The following is a 26,621-nucleotide window of genomic DNA, read 5'->3' as shown; positions in this document are numbered from 1 at the left end:
CTCAGCTGGGAGGAAAGAGATCCCATGGCTATTATTTGAAAGGTCAGGACAGTGCTCCTGCTATCCTGCTCAACATCAAGCTTTCAGCTAATCTCATTCCATCTATTTATTTGCTCATTTGTAAGATAGGAAATGCATAATACCCACATATCTTCCAACAACTCCATCAATAGCTCCCTCATCCATGAACACTCCTGTATTAATACCGTCCTGCCCTTACCCTGGTAACTCACACCCTCCTCATTCAGCCCCAATGCGTTGACGAAGCAATGCATGTCCCAGCTACCAGAAATTCACATCCAACACAACATATCCACAAAGATTGCTTTGGGACAATGAAGCTGATGCAAAGGAAACCTTGTGCAATTCCAGAAACAAGATTGTCCCTCCTCATCCCACTCCCATTCCCCATAACACCCCCATAACAAGTCCCTCTCATGGGACTTGATATACCAGCACGCCATTGTTACTCATAGAATCCAATTCCAATACTCCCATCACCAACCCCCACCCAGATACATTCCATAATCTACATTCTACTATCGCACACTCAATCCCCAACCTCCTACCCAGTCTCCCACACTCAATCCCAACCTCCTACCCAGTCTCCCACACTCAATCCCCAACCTCCTACCCAGTCTCCCACACTCAATCCCAACCTCCTACCCAGTCTCCCACACTCAATCCCCAACCTCCTACCCAGTCTCCCACACTCAATCCCCAACCTCCTACCCAGTCTCCCACACTCAATCCCAACCTCCTACCCACTCTCCCACACTCACTCCCCAACCTCCTACCCATTCTCCCACACTCAATCCCCAACCTCCTACCCAGTCTCCCACACTCACTCCCAACCTCCTACCCACTCTCCCACACTCAATCCCAACCTCCTACCCAGTCTCCCACACTCACTCCCCAACCTCCTACCCACTCTCCCACACTCAATCCCAACCTCCTACCCACTCTCCCACACTCACTCCCCAACCTCCTACCCACTCTCCCACACTCACTCCCCAACCTGCTACCCACTCTCCCACACTCAATCCTAACCTCCTACCCACTCTCCCACACTCACTCCCCAACCTCCCACCCACTCTCCCACACTTACTCCCCAACCTGCTACCCACTCTCCCACACTCAATCACCCAACCTCCTACCCACTCTCCCACACTCACTCCCCAACCTCCTACCCACTTTCCCACACTCAATCCCCAACCTCCCACCCACTCTCCCACACTCACTCCCCAACATCCTACCCACTCTCCCACACTCACTCCCCAACCTCCTACCCACTTTCCCACACTCAATCCCAACCTCCTACCCACTCTCACACACTCACTCCCCAACCTCCTACCCACTCTCCCACACTCACTCCCCAACCTCCTACCCACTCTCCCACACTCAATCCCCAACCTCCCACCCACTCTCCCACACTCAATCACCCAACCTCCTACACACTCTCCCACACTCACTCCCCAACCTCCTACCCACTCTCCCACACTCACTCCCCAACCTCCTACCCACTTTCCCACACTCAATCCCAACCTCCTACCCACTCTCACACACTCACTCCCCAACCTCCTACCCACTCTCCCACACTCACTCCCTAACCTCCAACCCAGTCTCCCACACTCAATCCCAACCTCCTACCCACTCTCCCACACTCACTCCCCAACCTCCTACCCACTCTCCCACAATCACTCCCCAACCTCCTACCCAATCCCCAAACACTCACTCCCCAACCTCCTACCCACTCTCCCACACTCACTCCCCAACCTCCTACCCACTCTCCCACACTCACTCCCCAACCTCCTACCCACTCTCCCACACTCACTCCCCAACCTCCTACCCACTCTCCCACACTCACTCCCCAACCTCCTACCCACTCTCCCACACTCACTCCCCAACCTCCTACCCACTTTCCCACACTCAATCCCAACCTCCTACCCACTCTCACACACTCACTCCCCAACCTCCCACCCACTCTCCCACACTCACTCCCCAACCTCCTACCCACTCTCCCACACTCACTCCCCAAACTCCTGACTATTCTCCCACACTCACTCCCCAACCTCCTACCCACTCTCCCACACTCACTCCCCAACCTTCTACCCACTCTCCCACACTCACTCCCCAAACTCCTGACTATTCTCCCACACTCACTCCCCAACCTCCTACCCACTCTCCCACACTCACTCCCCAACCTCCCACCCACTCTCCCACACTCACTCCCCAACCTGCTACCCACTCTCCCACACTCAATCCCCAACCTCCTACCCACTCTCCCACACTCACTCCCCAACCTGCTACCCACTCTCCCACACTCACTCCCCAACCTGCTACCCACTCTCCCACACTCAATCCTAACCTCCTACCCACTCTCCCACACTCACTCCCCAACCTCCCACCCACTCTCCCACACTCACTCCCCAACCTTCTACCCACTCTCCCACACTCACTCCCCAAACTCCTGACTATTCTCCCACACTCACTCCCCAACCTCCTACCCACTCTCCCACACTCAATCCCAACCTCCTACCCACTCTCCCACACTCACTCCCCAACCTCCTACCCACTCTCCCACACTCACTCCCCAACCTCCTACCCACTCTCCCACACTCACTCCCCAACCTCCTACCCAGTCTCCCACACTCAATCCCAACCTCCTACCCACTCTCCCACACTCACTCCCCAACCTCTTACCCAGTCTCCCACACTCACTCTCTACCTCCTACCCACTCTCCCACACTCACTCCCCAACCTCCCATCCACTCTCCCACACTTACTCCCCAACCTCCTACCCAGTCTCCCACACTCAATCCCAACCTCCTACCCACTCTCCCACACTCACTTTCCAACCTGCTACCCACTCTCCCACAATCACTCCCCAACATCCTACCCAGTCTCCCACACTCAATCCCAACCTCCTACCCACTCTCCCACACTCACTCCCCAACCTCCTACCCACTCTCCCACACTCACTCCCCAACCTCCTACCCACTCTCCCACACTCAATCACCCAACCTCCTACCCACTCTCCCACACTCACTCTCCAACCTCCCACCCACTCTCCCACACTCAATCCCCAACCTCCCACCCACTCTCCCACACTTACTCCCCAATCTCCTACCCACTCTCCCACACTCACTCACCAACATCCTACCCAGTCTCCCACACTCAATCCCAACCTCCCACCCACTCTCCCACACTCAATCCCCAACCTCCCACCCACTCTCCCACACTTACTCCCCAATCTCCTACCCACTCTCCCACACTCACTCCCCAACCTCCTACCCAGTCTCCCACACTCAAACCCAACCTCCTACCCACTCTCCCACACTCAATCCCAACCTCCTACCCACTCTCCCACACTCACTTCCCAACCTCCTACCCACTCTCCCACACTCACACCCCAACATCCTACCCACTCTCCCACACTCACTCCCCAACCTTCTACCCACTCTCCCACACTCACTCCCCAAACTCCTGACTATTCTCCCACACTCACTCCCCAACCTCCTACCCAGTCTCCCACACTCACTCCCCAACCTCCTACCCACTCTCCCACACTCACACCCCAACATCCTACCCACTCTCCCACACTCACTCCCCAACCTTCTACCCACTCTCCCACACTCACTCCCCAAACTCCTGACTATTCTCCCACACTCACTCCCCAACCTCCTACCCACTCTCACACACTCAATCCCAACCTCCTACCCACTCTCCCACACTCACTCCCCAACCTCTTACCCAGTCTCCCACACTCACTCCCCAACCTCCTACCCACTCTCCCACACTCACTCCCCAACCTCCTACCCACTCTCCCACACTCAATCATCCAACCTCCTACCCACTCTCCCACACTCACTCCCCAACCTCCTACCCACTCTCCCACACTCACTCCCCAACCTGCTACCCACTCTCCCACACTCAATCCCAACCTCCTACCCACTCTCCCACACTCACTCCCCAACCTCCCATCCACTCTCCCACACTTACTCCCCAACCTCCTACCCACTCTCCCACACTCAATCCCAACCTCCTACCCACTCTCCCACACTCACTTCCCAACCTGCTACCCACTCTCCCACACTCAATCACCCAACCTCCTACCCACTCTCCCACACTCACTCTCCAACCTCCTACCCACTTTCCCACACTCAATCCCCAACCTCCCACCCACTCTCCCACACTCACTCCCCAACATCCTACCCACTCTCCCACACTCACTCCCCAACCTCCTACCCACTCTCCCACACTCAATCCCCAACCTCCCACCCACTCTCCCACACTTACTCCCCAACCTCCTACCCACTCTCCCACACTCACTCCCCAACATCCTACCCAGTCTCCCACACTCAATCCCAACCTCCTACCCACTCTCCCACACTCACTCCCCAACCTCCTACCCACTCTCCCACACTCACTCCCCAACCTCCTACCCAGTCTCCCACACTCAAACCCAACCTCCTACCCACTCTCCCACACTCAATCCCAACCTCCTACCCACTCTCCCACACTCACTCCCCAACCTCCTACCCACTCTCCCACAATCACTCCCCAACCTCCTACCCAATCCCCAAACACTCACTCCCCAACCTCCTACCCACTCTCCCACACTCACTCCCCAACCTCCTACCCACTCTCCCACACTCACTCCCCAACCTCCTACCCACTCTCCCACACTCACTCCCCAACCTCCTACCCACTCTCCCACACTCACTCCTCAATCTCCTACCCACTCTCCCACACTCACTCCCCAACATCCTACCCACTCTCCCACACACACTCCCCAAACCCCTACCTACTCTCCCACACTCAATCCCACCCTCCTACCCACTCTCCCACACTCACTCCCCAACCTCCTACCCACTCTCCCACACTCACTCCCCAACCTTCTACCCACTCTCCCACACTCACTCCCCAAACTCCTGACTACTCTCCCACACTCACTCCCCAACCTCCTACCCACTCTCCCACACTCACTCCCCAACCTCCTACCCAGTCTCCCACACTCAATCCCACCCTCCTACCCACTCTCCCACACTCACTCCCCAACCTCCTACCCACTCTCCCACACTCACTCCCCAACCTTCTACCCACTCTCCCACACTCACTCCCCAAACTCCTGACTGCTCTCCCACACTCACTCCCCAACCTCCTACCCACTCTCCCACACTCACTCCCCAAACCCCTAACTACTCTCCCACACTCAATCCCAACCTCCTACCCACTCTCCCACACTCACTCCCCAACCTCCTACCCACTCTCCCACACTCACTCCCCAACCTCCTACCCACTCTCCCACACTCACTCCCCAACCTCCTACACACTCTCCCACACTCAATCCCCAACCTCCTACCCACTCTCCCACACTCACTCCCCAACCTCCTACCCACTCTCCCACACTCTCTCCCCAACATCCTACCCACTCTCCCACACTCACTCCCCAAACCCCTACCTACTCTCCCACACTCAATCCCACCCTCCTACCCACTCTCCCACACTCACTCCCCAAACCCCTAACTACTCTCCCACACTCAATCCCCAACTTCGTACCCACTCTCCCACACTCACTCCCCAACCTCCTACCCACTCTCCCACACTCACTCCCCAACCTCCTACCCACTCTCCCACACTCACTCCCCAACCTGCTACCCACTCTCCCACACTCACTCCCCAACCTCCCATCCACTCTCCCACACTTACTCCCCAACCTCCTACCCACTCTCCCACACTCAATCCCAACTTCCTACCCACTCTCCCACACTCACTTCCCAACCTGCTACCCACTCTCCCACACTCAATCACCCAACCTCCTACCCACTCTCCCACACTCACTCTCCAACCTCCTACCCACTTTCCCACACTCAATCCCCAACCTCCCACCCACTCTCCCACACTCACTCCCCAACCTCCTACCCACTCTCCCACACTCACTCCCCAACCTCCTACCCACTCTCCCACACTCACTCCCCAACCTCCTACCCAGTCTCCCACACTCAATCCCAACCTGCTACCCACTCTCCCACACTCAATCCCAACCTCCTACCCACTCTCCCACACTCACTCCCCAACCTCCTACCCACTCTCCCACAATCACTCCCCAGCCTCCTACCCAATCCCCAAACACTCACTCCCCAACCTCCTACCCACTCTCCCACACTCACTCCCCAACCTCCTACCCACTCTCCCACACTCACTCCCCAACCTCCTACCCACTCTCCCACACTCACTCCCCAACCTCCTACCCACTCTCCCACACTCACTCCCCAACCTCCTACCCACTCTCCCACACTCGATACCCAACCTCCTACCCACTCTCCCACAATCACTCCCCAACCTCCTACACACTCTCCCACACTCAATCCCCAACCTCCTACCCACTCTCCCACACTCACTCCTCAACCTCCTACCCACTCTCCCTCACTCACTCCCCAACATCCTACCCACTCTCCCACACTCACTCCCCAAACCCCTACCTACTCTCCCACACTCAATCCCACCCTCCTACCCACTCTCCCACACTCACTCCCCAAACTCCTGACTACTCGCCCACACTCAATCCCAACCTCCTACCCACTCTCCCACACTCACTCCCCAACCTCCTACCCACTCTCCCACACTCACTCCCCAAACCCCTAACTACTCTCCCACACTCAATCCCAACCTCCTACCCACTCTCCCACACTCACTCCCCAACCTCCTACCCACTCTCCCACACTCGATACCCAACCTCCTACCCACTCTCCCACAATCACTCCCCAACCTCCTACACACTCTCCCACACTCAATCCCCAACCTCCTACCCACTCTCCCACACTCACTCCCCAACCTCCTACCCACTCTCCCACACTCGATACCCAACCTCCTACCCACTCTCCCACAATCACTCCCCAACCTCCTACACACTCTCCCACACTCAATCCCCAACCTCCTACCCACTCTCCCACACTTACTCCCCAACCTCCTACCCACTCTCCCACACTCACTCCCCAACCTCCTACCCACTCTCCCACACTCAATCCCCAACCTCCTACCCACTCTCCCACACTCTCTCCCCAACATCCTACCTACTCTCCCACATTCAATCCCACCCTCCTACCCACTCTCCCACACTCACTCCCCAACCTCCTACCCACTCTCCCACACTCACTCCCCAACATCCTACCCACTTTCCCACACTCGATACCCAACCTCCTACCCACTCTCCCACAATCACTCCCCAACCTCCCACCCACTCTCCCACACTCACTCCCCAACCTTCTACCCACTCTCCCACACTCACTCCCCAAACTCCTAACTACTCTCCCACACTCGATACCCAACCTCCTACCCACTCTCCCACACTCAATCCCCAACTTCGTACCCACTCTCCCACACTCACTCCCCAACCTCCTACCCACTCTCCCACACTCACTCCCCAAACTCCTAACTACTCTCCCACACTCGATACCCAACCTCCTATTGTTCTCGTAGTTGAACCTCCAACCCACTGTCACTCGCTCATACTCCTTTCTTTTCTACCCTCTCTGCCTGATGTCACCAACCCCCGTTGGCTATGGTTCCTGTGTCCTCCAATGCATTGTCTAAATGCTCACTTCTCTGGTGTGAGCTAACTGACAACTGGCAAAGTCACCGTGTGGGCAGAACACACCAGCACCAAATCTGATCCTGTTTCCTCCTCTTCCCAATACTCACAAATACCTCCCAATCGGCATCAGCCAATAGCAAGTGGGATCAGGGATACTACCTAATTATTTATCAGACAGGTAATGATTAATCTAATCTGAACATCAGCCATTCACTGCATTGGAGGTGTTTTTGGGGCCCCTTAATTCGCTCCAAGCAGTATACCTTACATCCATTAGAAAGACAGTCAATGGCTATAGTTTTAAGGAAGTACACCTGGAACTCCCTCGCTATCATCTTCCAGGTTATCGTTCAGCTGCTCTCTAAACGACAAACTGTCTATTTCAAAAATAGTTTTGAAATTAGTTATTTTTCATAAAAGGTGGGCAGGGGTTAGTTCAGTATTTTTCATGGCATATATCTCCTCTACTAGGGTCATTCTCCCACAGAATCAAAGCATTTAATCCATCGTTACACCATATCTCTAATATTAACTGCGTCGATGTGGGCAGGGACAGAATACAAGGACTTGCCCCTGTGGAAGCGATCAGGACATTCACTTTTACACAGAGGGTGGTGAGTGCCTGGAACTCGTTACCGGGGGAGCTGGTGGAGGCAGGTACGATAGCGATGTTTAAGAGGCATCTTGACAAATACATGAACAGAATAGCAATGGAGGGATACGGACCCCGGAAGTGTAGAATTATTTAGTTTAGACAGGCATTATGATCGGCGCAGGCTTGGAGGCCGGGTCCTGTATGGTACTTGGCAAGTGGACTCTGATTGGTGCAGGTGTTGCCATGAAGAATGCACTAGGGAACAGTTAACTGCCAAGCTTTTATTCTAGACACCTGAGAGAGAATTCTGGTTGGTTGAACATCTCACCTGAAAGACGGTGCCTCCAGTAGTGCAGCATTCCCTCAGTACTGGCACCAAGGAGTCAGCCCAGATTTATATGGACAAGCCTCTGGATTGGGACTGGTAGCCCCAACCTTCTGGTTCAGAGGTGAGAGTTCAGCCACTGAGTCAAGGCCGACTTTACGCTAATAACGTACACTGAGAGCCACGCGGAAAATTCACAATGGGCCATGGAGGCAAACTCGCCTTGAAATGCTTACCTGGCCGAGGGTGCATTCCATCCCGCCAAGGATTTCGCTGTCCTTCACCCCATTGTGCAAGTGATTGCTGCCGATATCGTGGACTTCAAACCTCAGGCGCTGAACCTCTTCAAAGTAAAAATCCACTGTGTAAACTTTTGAGAAGACTGGGTTGATGCAGGTGCGGATAACCTCTGTCCTGTCAACCTGTCCAAGGAAGAAATCAAATTCTCATATCAACCCGGTGCAGCTAACTAATGTTCAAGAGAGCGTACACTGTGTATTAGATGAGACATTAAGATTACATCCCCAAAAATTACCAAGCCGTAGAAAGAACAACAAATGGCATTCAATAGATAGTGAATGTAGGGACCAGCTGGCTACAAATATACCACTGAGGAATTACTATACATGTAGAGAATTAATGGATCAAAAAATAACAGCGAACAAAATCTACCAAGAGAAAGGAAGATATTAACCAATAATATTGTCACCAAATATATTCTGAAGATAATCTCACTGTTTCACACAGCGCAAAATTTTACTTTGGGAAATAAATTCTTTACTTAGCTGTTAAAAAGTTACAAAGGATTTAAAAAATGGTCACTTGGTCGTACAGAACTTGAGTATTGCTGAAAAAAGAGAGATGTTGTCAAAGCTTTTTTACCTTGTACACATCAGGACAGATTTACAAGAACCTCAATTCTAAAGAGTACAACAGTTTTTACTGCATGAGAAGAGGGTGCCTGTTGGTTGGCAAGTGGACTCTGATTGGTGCAGGTGTTGACACGAAGAATGCACCAGGGAACAGTTAACTGCCAAGCTTTTATTTCAATTCTAACCAGGCAGGTTGGCTGCGACTGGTCAAGGCCTTGTCATGGGGAATGAACCAGGGAATGGCTGTCCCCCAAGCTTCTGTTTAGTCGAAAAGGGCAGAATGCATGGACATGTCCATTCTGTTTACAAATGACAGGGCCATGAGTGTGCATTTATGCAGCTTCTCGCACAAGTAAGTTAGCCACACATTGAGCTGGACTAATAATCTTCTGAAGCGTTTGTCATTGTAATTCTTAGCACAGTTAGGATGGTTTAGCATGTGCTGTCCAGTCGTAGAATCATATCTCATGTTGGACACTGGATTCTGAGTTTCGCAAAGGTGTGGTCAGTACTTTGCCTGTTGCAAACAACCTTACGAATGTCAGTTTGATACGATCTGATTCCATAGCATTGAAGCCACATACTTCCGATGTATATAGCCAGATATATACCATTCAAGCCACATACTTACGATTTATATAGCCAGATATATACCATTGAAGCCACATACTTACGATGTATATAGCCAGATATATACCATTGAAGCCAGATACTTACGATTTATACAGCCAGATATATACCATTGAAGCCACATACTTACGATGTATATAGCCAGATAAATACCATTCAAGCCACATACTTACGATTTATGTAGCCAGATATATACCAGTGAAGCCACATACTTACGATGTATATAGCCAGATATATACCATTGAAGCCACATACTTACGATGTATATAGCCAGATAGGTACCATTGAAGCCAGATATTTATGATTTATACAGTGGGATATATACCATTGAAGCCAGATATTTACGATTTATACAGCTAGATTTAAGGGTGGCACGGTGGCACAGTGGTTAGCGCTGCTGCCTCACAGCGCCAGGGACGCGGGTTTGATTGTGGCCTTGGGTCATTGTCTCTGTGGAGTTTGTACGTTCTCCCTGTATCTGCGTGGGTTTCCTCCGGGTGCTCCGGTTTCCCCCCACAGTCCAAAGATGCGCAGGTTAGTGTATTTGCCATGCTAAATTGCCCTTAGTGTCCAGGGATGTGCAGGTTAGGTTATGTAGTTACAGAGATAGGGCGGGGTGGACAGGTGAGTGGACCTCGGTAGGATGCTCTTTTAAGGGCTCAGTGCAGACTCGATGGGCCGAACAGCCTCCCCCTGTACTGTACAGATTCTAGGATTCTTATATTCTACAAATACCATTGAAGCCACATAGTCTCCACCTCCTTCAAGAAGACCACCATAATACCAGTACCAAAGAAGAACAAGGTAGCCTGCCTCAACGACTACCGACCGATGGATCTGATGTATGTTATATAAAATGCTTCAAGTGGCTAGTCATGAGATGAATCACTGCCAGCCTCCCAGATGGTCTCGATCCACTGCAGTTTGCCTATCACTGCAACCAGTCACAGCAGACGCTATCTCCCTGGCTCCACAATCAACACTCGAACACCTAGACAACAAGGACACCTATGTAAGACTGCTGTTCATCGACTACAGCTCCACCTTCAACACCATTATCCTGACAAGACTAATAACTAAACTCCGCAATCTTGGACTTGACCCCTCCCTGTGCAGCTGGATCCTCGACTTCCTCACCAACAGACTGTAATCTGTCAGGATAGGCAACAGCACCTCCTCCACAATAGTCCTCAACACTGGGGCCCTGCAAGGATGTGTGCTCAGTCCTCTACTGTACTCCCTGTACACACATGACTGTGTGGCAAGATTCAACTCCAACTCAATCTATAAGTTTGCGGATGATACGACTGTGGTGGGCTGCATCTCAAACAACGACGAATCAGACTACAGGATGGAGATAAATCACTTGGTTGCACGGTGTACCGAAAACAACCTCTCTCTAAATGTTGGAAAGACCAAGGAACTGATCATCGACTTCAGGAAGCGCAGCAAGACACACATTACCGTCTGCATCAATGACTCCAAAGTGCAGATGGTCGATAACTTTAAGTTCCTGGGGGTCACCATCACCAACAGTCTGACCTGGTCCACTCACGTTGATGCAACAATCAAGAAAGCCCAACAACGTCTCTACTTCCTACAGAAGCGAAAGAAATTTGGCATGTCTGCATCGACTCTCACAAACTTCGACAGATGTGCGATAGAGAGCATCCTATCCGGCTGCATCACAGCCTGGTATGGCAATTGCTCGGTCCAGGATCGCAAGAAACTGCAGAGTGTGGTGAACTCAGCCCAACACATCACACAAGCTGCTATCCCCACATTGATTCTGTATACACCTCCCGCTGCCTCAGGAAGGCAGACAGCATTATCAGAGACCCTTCCCATCCAGGCATTACCTTCTTCCAGACCCTTCCATCAGGCAGAAGGTACAGAAGTCTGAAGACCCGCACATCCAGACATAGGAACAGCTTCTTCCCCACAGCTACAAGACTCCTCAACGACTCCCCCTCGGACTGATCTGTTCCCTGTAAGAACACTATTCACGACGCCCTATGCTGCTCTTGCTCAAGCATTTGCTTTGTTTGGCCCCTTGTTCCGCACTGTAGCCAATCACTGTTTGTCGATGTACCATTTGTCAATGTTCCCTGGTGATTATTCTTGTGTCTACTATGTACGTACTGTGTACACTCCCTCGGCCGCAGAAAAATACTTTTCACTGTACTTCGGTACATGTGACAATAAATCAAATCAAATCAAAAAGTTGCTGGTTAGGCTGGCCAAGGCCCGGGAATACCAGTTGGTGATGGTGCATCATAGGTTTCAACTGGGGCAAACCAATTTACCAATCAAAGTCTGAAAAGTCCTCCAACTAATCTGGCAGCGGTTCAAATGGTCCCGCAGAGTGAGTGTGAGGCCCTGCCCCACTAAATTGGTCAGTATTTCTCACATTTAGGGTTCATGAGGTGGGTGAAAGAAAGCTTTAGCCACGGATGATGCTGGAGAATCGCTTTAGCCCATAGGGGAGCAGGAGCCCCCCCTCCACCCCCCCCCCCCCCCGCCCTCGGCTTCCTCAACTTTTAGTTGATTTGATATTTTGTTTGATTTTGATTTGATTTATTGTCACATGTACCGAAGTATCGAAGTACAGTGAAAAGTATTTTTCTGCGGCCAGGGGAACGTACACGGTACATACTCAGTAGACAAAAAGAATAATCAACAGGGAACATTGACAAATGGTACATCAACAAACAGTGATTGGTTACAGTGCGGGACAAGGGGCCAAACAAAGCAAATACATGAGCAAGAGCAGCATAGGGCGTCGTGAATAGTGTTCTTACAGGGAACAGATCAGTCCGAGGGGGAGTCGTTGAGGAGTCTTGTAGCTGTGGGGAAGAAGCTGTTCCTATGTCTGGATGTGCGGGTCTTCAGACTTCTGTACCTTCTGCCTGATGGCAGGGTCTGGAAGAAGGCAGTGCCTGGGTGGGAGGTGTATACTGGAATGCCGTCTGCCTTCCTGAGGCAGCGGGAGGTGTATACAGTTTCAGAGGGCATCTGGTTAGCTGCACAACATTAGAGTCATCGATAAAAGTTCTATTTTCCTTTAAGTGATCAATCATTATCCTTTCCCTAACCGATTGGATAACCCTTTGTGCTGCACTTGCACTTCAACATGGCCCAGCTAACATTTACCCAAGTTAAAACCTATCTTCAAGTAATCAGCCCATTCATTCAGTGAGTCGTGCTCCTTTGAGTTACTCGTCTCTCACGCGATCCGATCCGGGTTTGCCCCACTACCGCTGCCAGTGACAACAGAGAATCTGGAACTCAGCCACAACCCAATTCACGTTAGCGGGTCTGGAGAATCCCGTCGGTGTGAACGGACGGAGAATCCCAGCCTATGTGCCATGTTCTGCCAGTGGTATCGCCCACGGTAACTTATCAGGGTCAGGAGTTAATTAATCAGCCAGTTTGAGCTACTTCCAGCAATTACTGAAAACATGTTTTCATTTAAAAGCTTAATTTACTGACAGAAGTACATTTATATTCATGAATATACTAAATCAGATGCTATCATGTCCAATGAGAGAAATTGTGCCACGCTTAACTCTTAAGCAGATATACACGATCCCGCACAGCATGAAATGAAATGAAAATTGCTTATTGTCACGAGTAGGCTTCAATGAAGTTACTGTGAAAAGCCCCTAGTCGCCACATTCCGGCACCTGTTCGGGGAGGCTGGTACGGGAATTGAACCGTGCTGCTGGCCTGCCTTGGTCTGCTTTCAAAGCCAGCGATTTAGCCCAGTGTGCTAAACAAGCCCCAGAAATGAAATGAAATGAAATGAAAATTGCTTATTGTCACAAGTAGGCTTCAATGAAGTTACTGTGAAAAGCCCCTAGTCGCCACATTCCGGCGCCTGTTCGGGGAGGCTGTTACGGGAATCCTAGCATGGAGACAGGTCAGCTGCTCCGTCTTCGTTGCAGGTGCAGAATCTCTAAACTCCCTACCCAACCTAACAGCATCATGCGGGGCGGCACGGTAGCACAGTGGTTAGCACTGTTGCTTCACAGCGCCAGGGTCCCGGGTTCAATTCCCGGCTTGGGTCACTGCCTGGGCGGAGTCGGCACGTTCTCCCCGTGTCTGCGTGGGTTTCCTCCGGCACAAGTCCCGAAAGACGTGCTTGTTAGGTGAATTGGACATTCCGAAATCTCCCTCAGTGTACCCGAACAGGCGCCGGAATGTGGCCCCTCGGGCATTTTCACGGTGTTAATGTGAGCCTACTTGTGACAATAATAAAGATTATTATTATGCGCGCACCCTCAACAAAATGGACTGCAGCGGTTCAAGAAGGTGGCTCCGCACCATCTTTCTCCAGGGCAAGTAAAGATGCGGAATTAGTGTTGGCCTTGCCAGCAATGCTCACATCCCATGTCACATCCAAAGTACGTTCCGGAAATACCCCCTTCCCTACGATTCTGGCAACACATCTTAAGTGGTCAGAAAAGACCTGACTTGAGCAGTGTAGATGTTCGCTCCACCAGAATCCGGAGAACGCAAGTTCCCATCGTGTCCAAAAATCTTCCAATCCCAAATGCAGAGAGACATTTTGGAAAAGCTTTGGAGAGGAGTGGAAGTCTGACCTGTCTGACACTGAGTCCACAATTCTCTCACAGTAGGATAGTTAGAAAAAGGATCAGCGCGTTAGCGCAGTGGTTACCACTGCTGCCTCACGACACCGAGGGCCCAAGGTTCGATCCCGGGTCCGGATCATTGTCTGTGTGGAGTTTGCACATTCTCCACATGACTGCGTGGATCTCACCCCCACAACCCAAATATGTGCAGGGTAGGTGAATTGGCCACGCTAAATTGCCCCTTAATTGGAAAAAAATATATGGGTACTCAAATTTTTTTTTTTAATGTTGAAAAGGATAGTTAGAAAAAGAATACTAATACTTAAAGCAGATCAGCCGGGTATGGGGACAAGGAAGACGCTGAAACACGCCAGGTGAACCAGTTTTTTGAAGATATTCAGCCAGAGTCTGAAGGGATTCTAACAGGATTCAATCTGTTCTGTAAAACAAGTATTTCTCTATGCCACGGGAGAGGTTATAGAGGAGGGGGTCTGGTGTGAGGTGCTCCGGAGAGTGAATGCCTCCACCTCATGTGCGAGGTTGGGGCTGATATAGCTGAAGGTGGTATATAGAGCGCACCTCCCGAGGGCGAGGATGAGCCGATTTTTTTGAAGGAGTAGAGGATGTGTGTGAGCGTTGCGGGAGGGGGGTGTCCGTGAATCACGTTCATATGTTTTGGTCCTGTCCAAAGCTAGGGGAGTACTGGAAGGAGGTGTTTAGGGTAATTTCCAAGGTGGTGCGTGTGAAACTGGACCCGGGTCCCCAGGAGGCCATATTCGGGGTGTCGGACCAGCCAGGGTTGGAAACGGGAGCGGAGGCAGATATCATAGCCTTCGCCTCGTTGATCGCCCGAAGGCGGATCCTGCTGGGATGGAGAGCAGCCTCTCCACCCAGTGCCCTGGCGTGGCGGGGGGACCTGTTGGAACACTTGACCCTTGAGAAGGTTAAGTTCGAACTGAGGGGAAGCTCGGATGGGTTCTACAAGTCATGGGCACTATTTATTATGCACTTTCAAGAACTGGATAACATCGAACATTAGTTGGGGGGGTGGGTGGGGGGGGGATGGGGGCTGTGTAGATTAAGGGTGACTACGGGTAATCCCAGATTCCTTTTTGTCATTTGTTTATGTGAACATGCGGGTTGAGGTTTGGGGGTTGGTGGGCGGATGGGATCGTTGTTATTATGGGGATTGACATATCTTGCTGATTATTGTTTATTGTTGATGGGTGTAAATGTGGGAGAAAATGTGCAAAAGGAGGAGAATTAAAAAAAAAACAAGGTGCAACTTTCTCGAGAGTTTTTTCATCGAGACAACTAACGTAAATGTGGAAATTTAGGTTAATTCCAGTGATTGTTAAAGAATCCCTCCGCAGGGATTTCAGCAATGCATTTGTGAAGGAGCAGGAATCATCAATAGTAAGTACTGGAGTTCCGGCTCCTAGCTGCATGTGTGCAATTGGCGGATGTTTCTGTCAGTTTCAAAGTGGCCACGATGATGAACATCGACTATTTCACTGTTGCTGCAAATGCACATTCCAGGCCACGATTCCACATTAGTCACCCAGGGTCCAGAGTTGATCGAATCAAACCTCCCTTGCATTCAAATCCACTGAGTAACCATCCAGCATAGAAGAGAACCTCTCCATTCATGTTTCTGGTTACATCTCATCCCAGGGAATTGGTTGGCCCAACCACCTGCGTGGTTACCAGAGCCAAGTTCAATTACTAACCCTCAAATCTTCAACATGCCCAACAGACCATGGCGGATGTTCCGCAGAAGCCACGTCGACACATGCAAAGGGGGCTTCCACAAAAGCAACAGCAGGAGTGGGATAAGCCCTGAGAAATTCACCCCCGCTAGGGCAGGGAACGGCAAGAGGCTGTGTGAGCACGGAGGGCACTTTCTGTTGGGCAATGCAAATTCCAAACTCCATTGCACAGGGTAGAGGCACCTTCTCTGATATTAACTTCCCACCTTGCAGTTGAACTACAAGATATTAACCTACAAATGTTAAATGTGTTTGTTCAAAGTGCGTCGGTCAGCATTTTCATCGTCAGCGTGACCAACCAAAATGGAGAACGTTCATTCGGGAAGGCAACGAGGGTACTGAGAGACTTTTGCCGGGAAGATGCAGAAGTGAAACTTAGGCTCCGAAGAAAGTGCACAAACCTCCCAACATCGCCTCCCATCTACCCGACCCTTCAAGGAGCACTTACCCCACCCGTGGCAATCTGCAGCTCGCCAATTGGGTCATCAGCCATCTCAGAACCTATCGAGCCCGAGTGGAATTAGGGCCTCCTCGGTCCCGAGGGACTGTCTCACAAGAAGAAGAGGTAGAAGAGGTGCCAGGCACTTAACTCAAACAAGATACGGCCTTTAAAGAAGTAAACAAACAGGAGCAGGCCATGCTGCCTCTTCACCCTGTTTACTCATTGATTTGGACTATGGTTGACCTCAACTCCATTTATTTGCTTTTGTCCATAACCCTTGACACCACTATCCAAACCCCCAACCCCGCCACATACATAACAAATATCTAGTGCTCTTGAAAGCTTCGACAGCCGTTCAGGGGCGAGAGTTCCTGATTGCTCCTAAACCTTTCAAAACAAACAAAAAATGTTGTATTCATATAGCGTCTTTCACAACCAAAGGACATCTCAAGATCCTGTACAGCCAATTAAGTACTTTGGAAATGTAGTCACTTTGTACAGTAGGAAAATCAGCAGGCAACTTGCGCACAGCAAGCTCCCACAAAAAAGGAATGTGACAATGACCAGATAACCGGGGGCTGGTTTAGCACAGTGGGCTAAACAGCTGGCTTGAAATGGAGAACAATGCCAGCAGCGCGACTTCAATTCCCGTACCGGCCTCCCCGAAAAAGGCGCCGGAATGTGGTGACTAGGGGCTTTTCACATTAACTTCATTGAAGCCTACTTGTGACAATAAGCGATCATTATCATGATCTATTTTTCGTGATGTTAATTGCGGGTAAAATGCTGGTCGGGATACCTACTCTTCCTTAAAGTTGTGGCGTGCAATTTTTTTGGATCCACCCGAGAGAGCAAAGGTGATCTTAGCTTACACCTAATCCAAAAGATGGTGCCTACGACAGTGCAGCACTCCCTCAGCTGAGTGCCCGTCTGGGTTTCTGTGTTCACATTCTGGGCACGGGTAAGACACAAACCTACAATCTTCTGCCTCAGAGCCGATAGACAGTGCTACCAACTGAGTCGTGACCCACACGTGTGAATGCATTAAGTGTCTCCAAACAAAGACTGCAGAGTTTCACTCCATTACTAAATACTACAAGACACAAATATCAATTGGGGGCCATTGGGAGACATTAATAGACTATTCAAAAATAAATAGTTCACATGAGATGATTGTACCATTTCTAATTATAATCCATCCGGTTCATTATGTGCCTTCCTCAGGTGAGCTGCTTACTGCATTGAGTGTCTGATCAGGATTTCAGATCATGGTCTCCGACACATGGGGGCATCTTGATAAAATGATTATCAAGCAGTCTTGAGCATCTATCAAAATGCTCATGCATTTTTCATTCTTGATGCTCTTCAAACATCCATCAAAATTCATTAGGCAAGTTGAAGCGTGTTCAGGAATACCAATGGATGCTGTGCACCACTTTTTGAATTCATTAATATTTGCAACCGCTGTAATGCTGGTGACATTTCAACTCTGCGAAGTGATCGAATATCTGTACAAACATGTTTGGGGCATCTGAGGAGTGTCATTAACAATCAAATAAATCATTACACCATGCCGGAAATCAACCTGAGCTTCCGAATGAATTGTCAGGAGGCTTTGGACTGCAAGTTGCTGTCAGTGGGAGAAAACGATGGTGCAACAGCCTCGGGAGAGCATCTCAGGCCTGAATGAACAAGGCAAGTAAAGGTGTAATTTCCTTAAATGGTGCCTGTCGTGGCTCAGTCGGTAGCTCGCTTGCCTCTGGGTCAGAAGGTTGTGGGCTCACGTCCCACCCCAGCGACTTGGTCACAAATCATCAAGTCTGACATTCCAGTCTGGCACTGAGGCAAAGCCGAGCTTCACAGTCACAGGTGCTGTCATTTGGAGGAGATGTTAAATCCAAGCCTTCTCTGCTCTCTCAGGTGGATGGTAAAGATCCCACAGCCACCATTTGGAAGCAGGGTAGATATCCCTGGCGCCCTGACCTAAAATGATTGTCTGGTCAATCTCTACATGGCTGTTGTGGGAACTTCCTGTGTTCAAACTGACTACCACGTCGTCTACATTACAACAGTGACTACACTTCAAAATTGGCTCCTGCGGTCATAGAGTTTTTACAACATGGAAAGAGGCCCTTCGGCCCATTGTGTCTGTGCCAGCCATCAAGCACCTATCTACTCTAATCTCATTCTCCAACACCTGCTCCATAGCCTTGTGCACTGTGGCATTTCAAGTGCTCATCGAAATACTTCTTAAATGTTGTGAAGGTTCCCACCTCGACCTCCCTTTCAAGCAGCGAGTTCCAGATTCGCACCACCCTCTGGGTGAAAAGGTTCCCCCTCACATCCCCTCTCACACCCCCTTACCTTAAATCTATCCCCTGGTCATTGACCCCTCCGCTAAGGGGGAAAGTTTATTTTCTACCCACCCTATCTATGCCCCTCATAATTTGATACACCTCAATCAGCCCCCCCCCCCCTGGCCTTCTTTCTTCCAAGGAAAACTACCCCAGCCTCTTCAGTCTCTCATGATAGCTGAAATGCTCCAGCCCAGGCAACATCCTGGTGAACCTCCTCTGTACCCTCTGAAGTGCAATCGCTTCCTTCCTACAGTGTGGCGACCAGAACTGCGCACAGTACTCCAGTTGTGGCCTAACCAGCGTTTTATACAGTTCCATCATAACCTCCCTGCTCTTATATTCTATGCCTCGGCTAATAAAGGCAGGTATCCCATTTCCCTTCAAAACTATCTGATCTACCTGTCCAGAATTCTTCAGGGATCTATGGACATGCACACCAAGGTACCTAGCCTCTGTACTTCCCAGGGTTCTACCGTTCGTTGTATATTCGTTTGCCTTGGTAGTCCCCAAAAATGCATTACTTCACACTTTTCAGGGTGAAATTTCATTTGCTATTGTTCTGCCCATCTAACCAGCCCATCAGGAAATATAACTTCATCAAGCGGATCGAATTATTGTGAAATGAGAACCAGGTATAATAGTGAATTCAATGCAAGCATAGAAAACAAAATAAAAAAGAGGGAAGCGTACCTTTTAAAAAAGTTAATAAATTGAAAGACAAAGGCATGGGACCCCACACTTCAAAAAGTCATTTTTCAGTGCTAGCAAGGTTGTTTGACAGTAATTAATTAAGAGTTGCTACACCAGTAAAATAGCGCTTGAGCTAAAATGGGCAAAGCCTGGCAATAGATGGCACGATAGCACAGTGGTTAGCACTGTTGCTTCACAGCTCCAGGGTACCAGGTTTGATTCCCAGCTTGAGTTACTGTCTGTGCGGAGTCTGCACGTTCTCCCCGTGTGTGCGTGGGTTCCCTCCGGGTGCTCCGGTTTCCTGCCACAGTCCAAAGATGTGCAGGTTAGGTGGATTGGCCATTCTAAATTTCTCCTTAGTGTCCAAAAAGGTATGGGGGGGGGGGGGGGGTACTGGGTTATGGGGATAGGTGGAGGTGTGGGCTTAAGTGGGGTGCTCTTTCCAAGGGCCGGTGCAGATTCGATGGGCCGAATGGCCTCCTGTACTGTAAATTCTATGATTCCTGTGGCACGCTTAATCTATACTTACAATGACAATCCAGGAACTTGATGCTGTTCAATGCATTTGAATGAGAAAGGGAAAGGCAAGTTAGCGTTTGTATCCAGCTTACTTTACCTGGAAGTGACTGCTGGCTCTGCAAACCCTCACTGGGCAGGAAGATGACCAGCATCATAGACAATACTGAAGTTAACAGGGGCAGATGGGTGGCAGCGCCCAACAGCAGCCCTTTCCGCCTTTTCAGCATCCGCAGGGTTTTGCTTTCGTCAAAGTAGCAGGCCTTTGGGTGTTTTACAGGGCATCCAAATGCCCTTCACAAAAAGGTCAGAACTGCCCTGGGAGCTTGTGGTCTGGTGGGGCAAGGGTAGCTGGCTGAGGAGTGAGCGGGTGTAGGTCTCCAGCCATTACCCCAGGGGATAGAAAAGAGTCCGCCTGCAACGCCCCCAAGCCAGAGAGACTTTCGCAAACTTTAAAAGATAATTTATACCTCTCACCTTCAGGCCTAATGTTACAAGGGCGTAAGGAATAGGAGCTGGAGTAGGCCATTCGGCCCCTCGAGACTGCCGTGCCATTCAATACAATCATGGCCGATCATCTACCTCAACCCCACTTTTCCACCCTCTTCCTATATCCCTGAATTCCGAGTGTCCACAAATCCATCGAGCTTAGCCCCAAATCCACTCAATGACGGCACCTCTGTGGGGTAGAGAATTCCGAAGATTCACAACCTTCACGTGAAGAAATTTCTCCTCATCTCAGTCCTAAATGGCTAACCCGTTGTCCTGAGACTGTGACCCCTTGTGCTGGAACGTTCCGTCAGGGTGGAAACAGCCTCTCAGCATCTTCCGTGTCAAAACCTCCATCAATGTTTCAACTTTCAATAAGATCATCCTTCATTGTTCTAAATTCCAGCGAGCATAGGTCATTTGCAAACATAAAAGTGAATAGGTCAATAAAGCTGGATCCTGGTAGTCTATGCGAATCACAGGTTTATAATTTTATAACACTTCTAAAGGAAAAGGGACTTCCTCCAATTTCACCAATTCCTAAGCAGGGATATACTTTCTGATCCTGCCCCATGTTCAGACGGTGTGGGCGATGGACTGAAGGATGAGTGTGAGAACAGCTTTTCCTTATAGTGGCAAAGGTTATACCCTCGCAACAAACGTGTAGATACCTGTGGGGTCTAAGCAGTCATTGAGTGGTCTTCACCTAAAACCACAGAAATGTTAGAGAATCCTGGAGAACCACACCATCCAATCACATCCATCAGCATCTTAACCACCTCGCGGAACTAGACCAATCAGTAAAACCGGATCCATGAATGACCACATACCCAAATACTGTCTGGGTATTTCCCAAACCCAGAGCATCAGTAAACTTACAAGATCATAGAATTTACAGTGCAGAAGGAGGCCATTCGGCCTATTGAGTCTGCACCGGCCCTTGGAAAGAGCACTCTAGTCAAGCCCACGCCTCCACCCTATCCCCGTAACCCAGTAACCCCACTTAACCTTTTTGGACACTAAGGGGCAATTTAGCATGGTCAATCCACCTAACCTGCACATCTCTTTTGACTGTGGGAGGGAACCGGAATCGAACCTGGGACCCTGGAGCTGTGAAGCAACTGTGTTAACCACTCTGCTACCGTGCTACCTCATTCCACATTGTCGATCGCCCCTTCCCCATACCCCTCTACATATTTTTATTCTACATTCTTTCATAAGAAACCCAGGGTAATGTTCTGAGACCTCGGTTCGAATCCCACCACTGCAGATGGTGAAATTCAAATTCAATAAAAATCTGGAATTAAAAGTCTAATGATGACCATGAAACCATTGTCGATTGTCGTAAAAACCCATCTGGTTCATGAATGTCCTTCAGGGCCGGAAATCTGCCGTCCTTACCTGGTCTGGCCTTCATGTAACTCCAGACCCACAGCAATGCCGTTGACTCTAATATGGCCCAGAAAACCATTCAGGTGAAGGGCAATTAGGGATGGGCAATAAATGCTGGCCCAGCCAACGATGCCCACATCCCCCAAATGGATAATAAAACAAAAGGTGCCACTGGCAAGTCTATCATTTGTATCCAAAACCTGATCACTTTTGATAAGCTGCCATCTTGAATTGCTGCAATCTATTCAACCTGTCTGTAGTGGTGTGGTACAACTGAGAGGCTTCTTTGGCGAGGGTAGTTAAGAGTCAACCACATTGCCATGGGTCTGGAGTCACGTGTAGGCCAGACCAGGTAAGGATGGTAGACTTCCTTCCCTGAAGAACATTGGTCATCCAGACGGGTTTTTACAACAATCGATGAGAATTTCCAGGTCACCATTACTGGGACTAACTTTATATTCCAGATTGTTTTTTTAATTAGTTGAATTTCTTAAACAGTTCTAAATCCCACCATTTGCTGTGAGCCAGGACAAGTAAGGATGACAAACTTCCTTCCCTGAATAATGAAAAACAGAGAAGTTTCGACCACAATCAACAGCGCTTCCATGGTCACCATTAAATCAATTGCCATTGAATCAATTTCCACAAATTGCCAAGGTGGGATTTGAATGCATATCCACAGAGCATAAACCAGAGCAGGCCTCTGGAATCCGAATCCAGTGGTATCCCCACTCTGCCACCATGCCTCCTACAACTTGCTGCTGTGTGAGAGCAACTTTGCCAACAAACTCAAGACACGCTACTCGTCCTTCCTGTATGTGGGTGCTCTGAAAAATTTCTCCCATTAAAGTAATCTGTCTTATGACAGCAACAAACCCCGGACGGGATTCTCCGACCCCACGCCGGGTCGGTGAATCCCGCCCCCGCCGGCTGCCGAATTCTCCGGCGGCGAGGATTTGGCGGGGGCGGAAATGGCGCCGCGCCGGTCGGCGGCCGCTGGCAGCGGCACCCACGGCGATTCTCCGGCCCGCGATGGGCCGAGTGGCTGCCCGTTTTCGGCCAGTCCTGCCGGCGTATATTACACCAGGTATTTGCTGGTGGGATCTGGCTGCGCGGGTGCCCTCCAGGGTTCTCGGGGGTGGGGGGGGGCACGGGGGGATCTGGCCCCGGGAGGTGCCCCCACGGTGGCCTGGCCCGCGATCGGGGCCCACCGATCCGCGGGCGGGCCTGTGCCGTGGGGGCACCCTATTCTTCCGTGTTGGCCACAGTGGTCCTCTGCGATGGCCGACGCGGAGATGAACCCGCCTTGCGCATGTGCTGGGATGACGCCAGCACACACTGGCGCTCCCGCGCATGCGCCAACTCGTGCCAGCCGGCGGAGGCCCGTTGGCGTGGCGGCAAGTCCCTTCCCCGCCGGCCAGCGGAGTGCAAACCACTCAGGCGCCGGCCTAGCCCCTGAAGGTGCGGAGGATTCCGCACCTTTGGGGCGGCCCAATGCCGGAGTGGTTCACGCCACTCCTTCCCGCCGGAGTTGCCCACCCCGCCAGTTCGCGGAGAATCCCGCCCCCCATTTCCAGAGGTCCCCGATCAGAGAGGATTTGACACCGAGCCACAGAAAGAGATATTAAGGCAAGAGGTCGGTCTTAAGAGATGTTTTAAAAGGAGGAAAGAGTAGTAGCGACTCACAAACAGTGAAGAGATTCAGGGACGTGTAAGAGGCCAGAATTAGATGAATGTAGACATCTAGGAGGGTCGTAGGACTGGAAGAGGTTACTGAGATAGGGGGCGGGATTCTCCAATAATGCGGCTATGCCCCACTCCAGCAAAAAAACGCTGGCAAATGACTCTGGACTTTCCTGAAGAAAGTGCTGAGTGATTCTGCTACTTGCAGGGGACTGGGAGGGCCCCGGAGTGCTTCTCGCAGCTCTGGCCGTGGATACGGGGCCCCGCACTTCTGGCAGGGAGTCCGCACATGCACACGGCGGCCACATGCAGCGGCCGCCCCGTGGGACATGGCGGACTCAGCCCGCGGAGCGGTACCAGAAATGTAGGCGCCCCCGAGATCGCGCGCGCCCGCAGGTCCATGACGCCCGATCGCTCCCCTGGCCGTCAATGAGGCCCCCCCCCCCCCCCGGTGATCATCCCCCGCCCCAGGGTGACCGCGGACTGAGCCCGCAGCCGCCACCGGCCGTTCCCGACGGCCGATAGGAAGTTAGAACCATGCCGTCGGGAACTCGGCCAGTTTTACTCGGAGAATTCCGAGGGGGACCTCTGTCAATGGCCCCCTACCCGCGACACGTAGTTCGCACGCATGCGATTCGCCAGCTATTCGCCGCAGACCAGAGAATCACGGGAGTGGCGTAGGACTGGATTTCAGCGTAAACGCCCATTCTCCGCCCCCGTGCTGATCACCATTTTGGCGCAGAGCCTCGGAGAATCCAGCCCAGGAAGGGGGAGGAATTTATAATAATAACCTTCATTGTCACAAGTAGGCTTACATTAGACTGTACGATAGACTGTCGTATTACGATAGATTGTCCAGAAGATGGCGCCGGAGCGAGGAGGCTCTCTGCGAGCTCTCCCCAACAGATCCACTTTTTTCTTAACTTATACTCGATCTAATCTTTTAAAATTTAATTTACCTTGTGTTGCCCTATTATGTATTTACTTTTATTCCCTTTTCTTCCCATGTACTTAATGATCTGTTGAGCTGCTCGCAGAAAGATACTTTTCACTGTACCTCGGTACACGTGACAATAAACAAATCCAATCCAATCCAACATTAACACTGCAATGAAGTTACTGTGAAAATCCCCTAGTCGCCACATTCCGGCGCCTGTTCAGGTACACTAAGGGAGAATTCAGAACTTCTTTCGGGAGTTGCGGGAGGAAACCGGAGCGCCCGAAGAAACCCACGCAGACATGGGGGAGAACGTGCAGACTCCGCACAGACAGTCACCCAAGCTGGGAATCGAACCTAGGACCCTGGCGCTGTGAAGCAACAGTGCTAACCACTGTGCTAGGTGTGGATTTTATTTTTTTAACCGAGGCATTGCCAGTCTGGGACGTAATGTAAGTCACCGAGTATAGGGGCGATCTGTGAATGGAACTTGGTGCGAGTTACGTTCAGGGCGACTGAGTTTCAGATGAACTTAAGGTGGCACAGGGTTTATTATACTCTCATAAACGCAGCACTTATGAAGGATCTTATCGTCAGTAATTGTCAGTGAACTCACCAGTAGATCTGCGGAATGAAATAAGTCATTGTGGATGCTCCTGAGCATTGAACAGTTGCACTTTACACAGCAAGGATATTGATCTGCTGACAGACAACATGATTTAAAATTCCTCAGTGTAGTCGGAATGACTATGAGAATTGATTTGTCAGAGACCTTCCAAAAGCAGGAAAATGAAATGGAACTGTCTGATTTGTTGCGAAGCTTCCCTGACAGCCCCTGCCTGGCCACAGCACTTTAACAGTGCATCTAACAGCTCAATTTAGCACTCATTAACCAACTTCCGTTTGCTACCATTTGAAATACACACATGGGGGTTGCTACCACTTTGAGCAGCATTTCTCTGATGAAGCTGAGTATAAGATTAAATACTAGCGGAGATGGAAAATACAAAAATGGTCACTGTATGGATACGTCGGTGCAACAGTTTAAACAGCATGGAAGCAACGAGTAGCTCAGTAACTGGCTGCAATATACTGCATTGCCCCAATTCCTGAAGCAGAACGTTTGCAGTCAGAAAGATACCACCTGCACTCTGGGAATCCCACTCTGTACGGCAAGAGTGAGCATAACGTCAAGTAGCCTCCGAATATTAGACGTCAACACTCTGCCTTTTACACAAGCCAATTTGATCCTCTCCAACCACGTCCGGCACACAGCCCTCAATGCGGGTGGCCAAGATCTTGGCCAGAAGCTTTGCATCAACATTCAGGAGGGAAATGGGTCGGTAAGTTCGGCATTGCTCAGCGTCCCGACCCTTTTTGTGGATAAGGGAGATGGATGCCTGCAACAACGTGGGGGGTTGGGGGGGGGGGGGGAGCGAGCTCCTCCCCAGCGCCTCGTTGTACATCCGTAGCATCGACGGACCCAGCAGCGTGCCAAAACGTTTATAAAATTCGGCTGGGAATTCGCCCGGTCCCGGGGCCTTCCCTGAATGCATCGAATTCACACATCCCAGCAGCTCCCGCAGATGTGGAGGCTCTGCTGTCAATGGATGCTGAGAAGGCATTCGACCGAGTGGAATGGGCGTACCTTTTTGCCGATTTGGAGTGGTTTGGATTGGGTTAAATTGTTATATACAGCCCCGGAGGCAATCGTCTCCACTAACGAGGTTAG

General features: G+C 50.7%; 1 protein-coding gene across 7 annotated transcripts in view; it reads right to left on the bottom strand.

Annotated features, from left to right (window-relative positions):
* Nucleotides 1–26,621, bottom strand: part of LOC140425604 (copine-4) — a 620,467-nt gene that overhangs the window by 342,234 nt on the left and 251,612 nt on the right. For all 7 annotated transcript variants that reach the window (XM_072510092.1, XM_072510095.1, XM_072510097.1 and 4 more), the window contains one exon: nucleotides 8,754–8,939. In XM_072510092.1, coding sequence (XP_072366193.1) covers nucleotides 8,754–8,939 — 186 coding nt within the window. The remainder of the gene's footprint in view (nucleotides 1–8,753; nucleotides 8,940–26,621) is intronic.

This window comes from Scyliorhinus torazame, chromosome 6 (assembly GCF_047496885.1).
Source record: "Scyliorhinus torazame isolate Kashiwa2021f chromosome 6, sScyTor2.1, whole genome shotgun sequence".
NCBI lineage: Eukaryota > Metazoa > Chordata > Chondrichthyes > Carcharhiniformes > Scyliorhinidae > Scyliorhinus > Scyliorhinus torazame.
The sequence above is the reverse complement of the archived record's forward strand: the minus strand, read 5'-3'. Positions and strand labels throughout refer to the sequence as shown.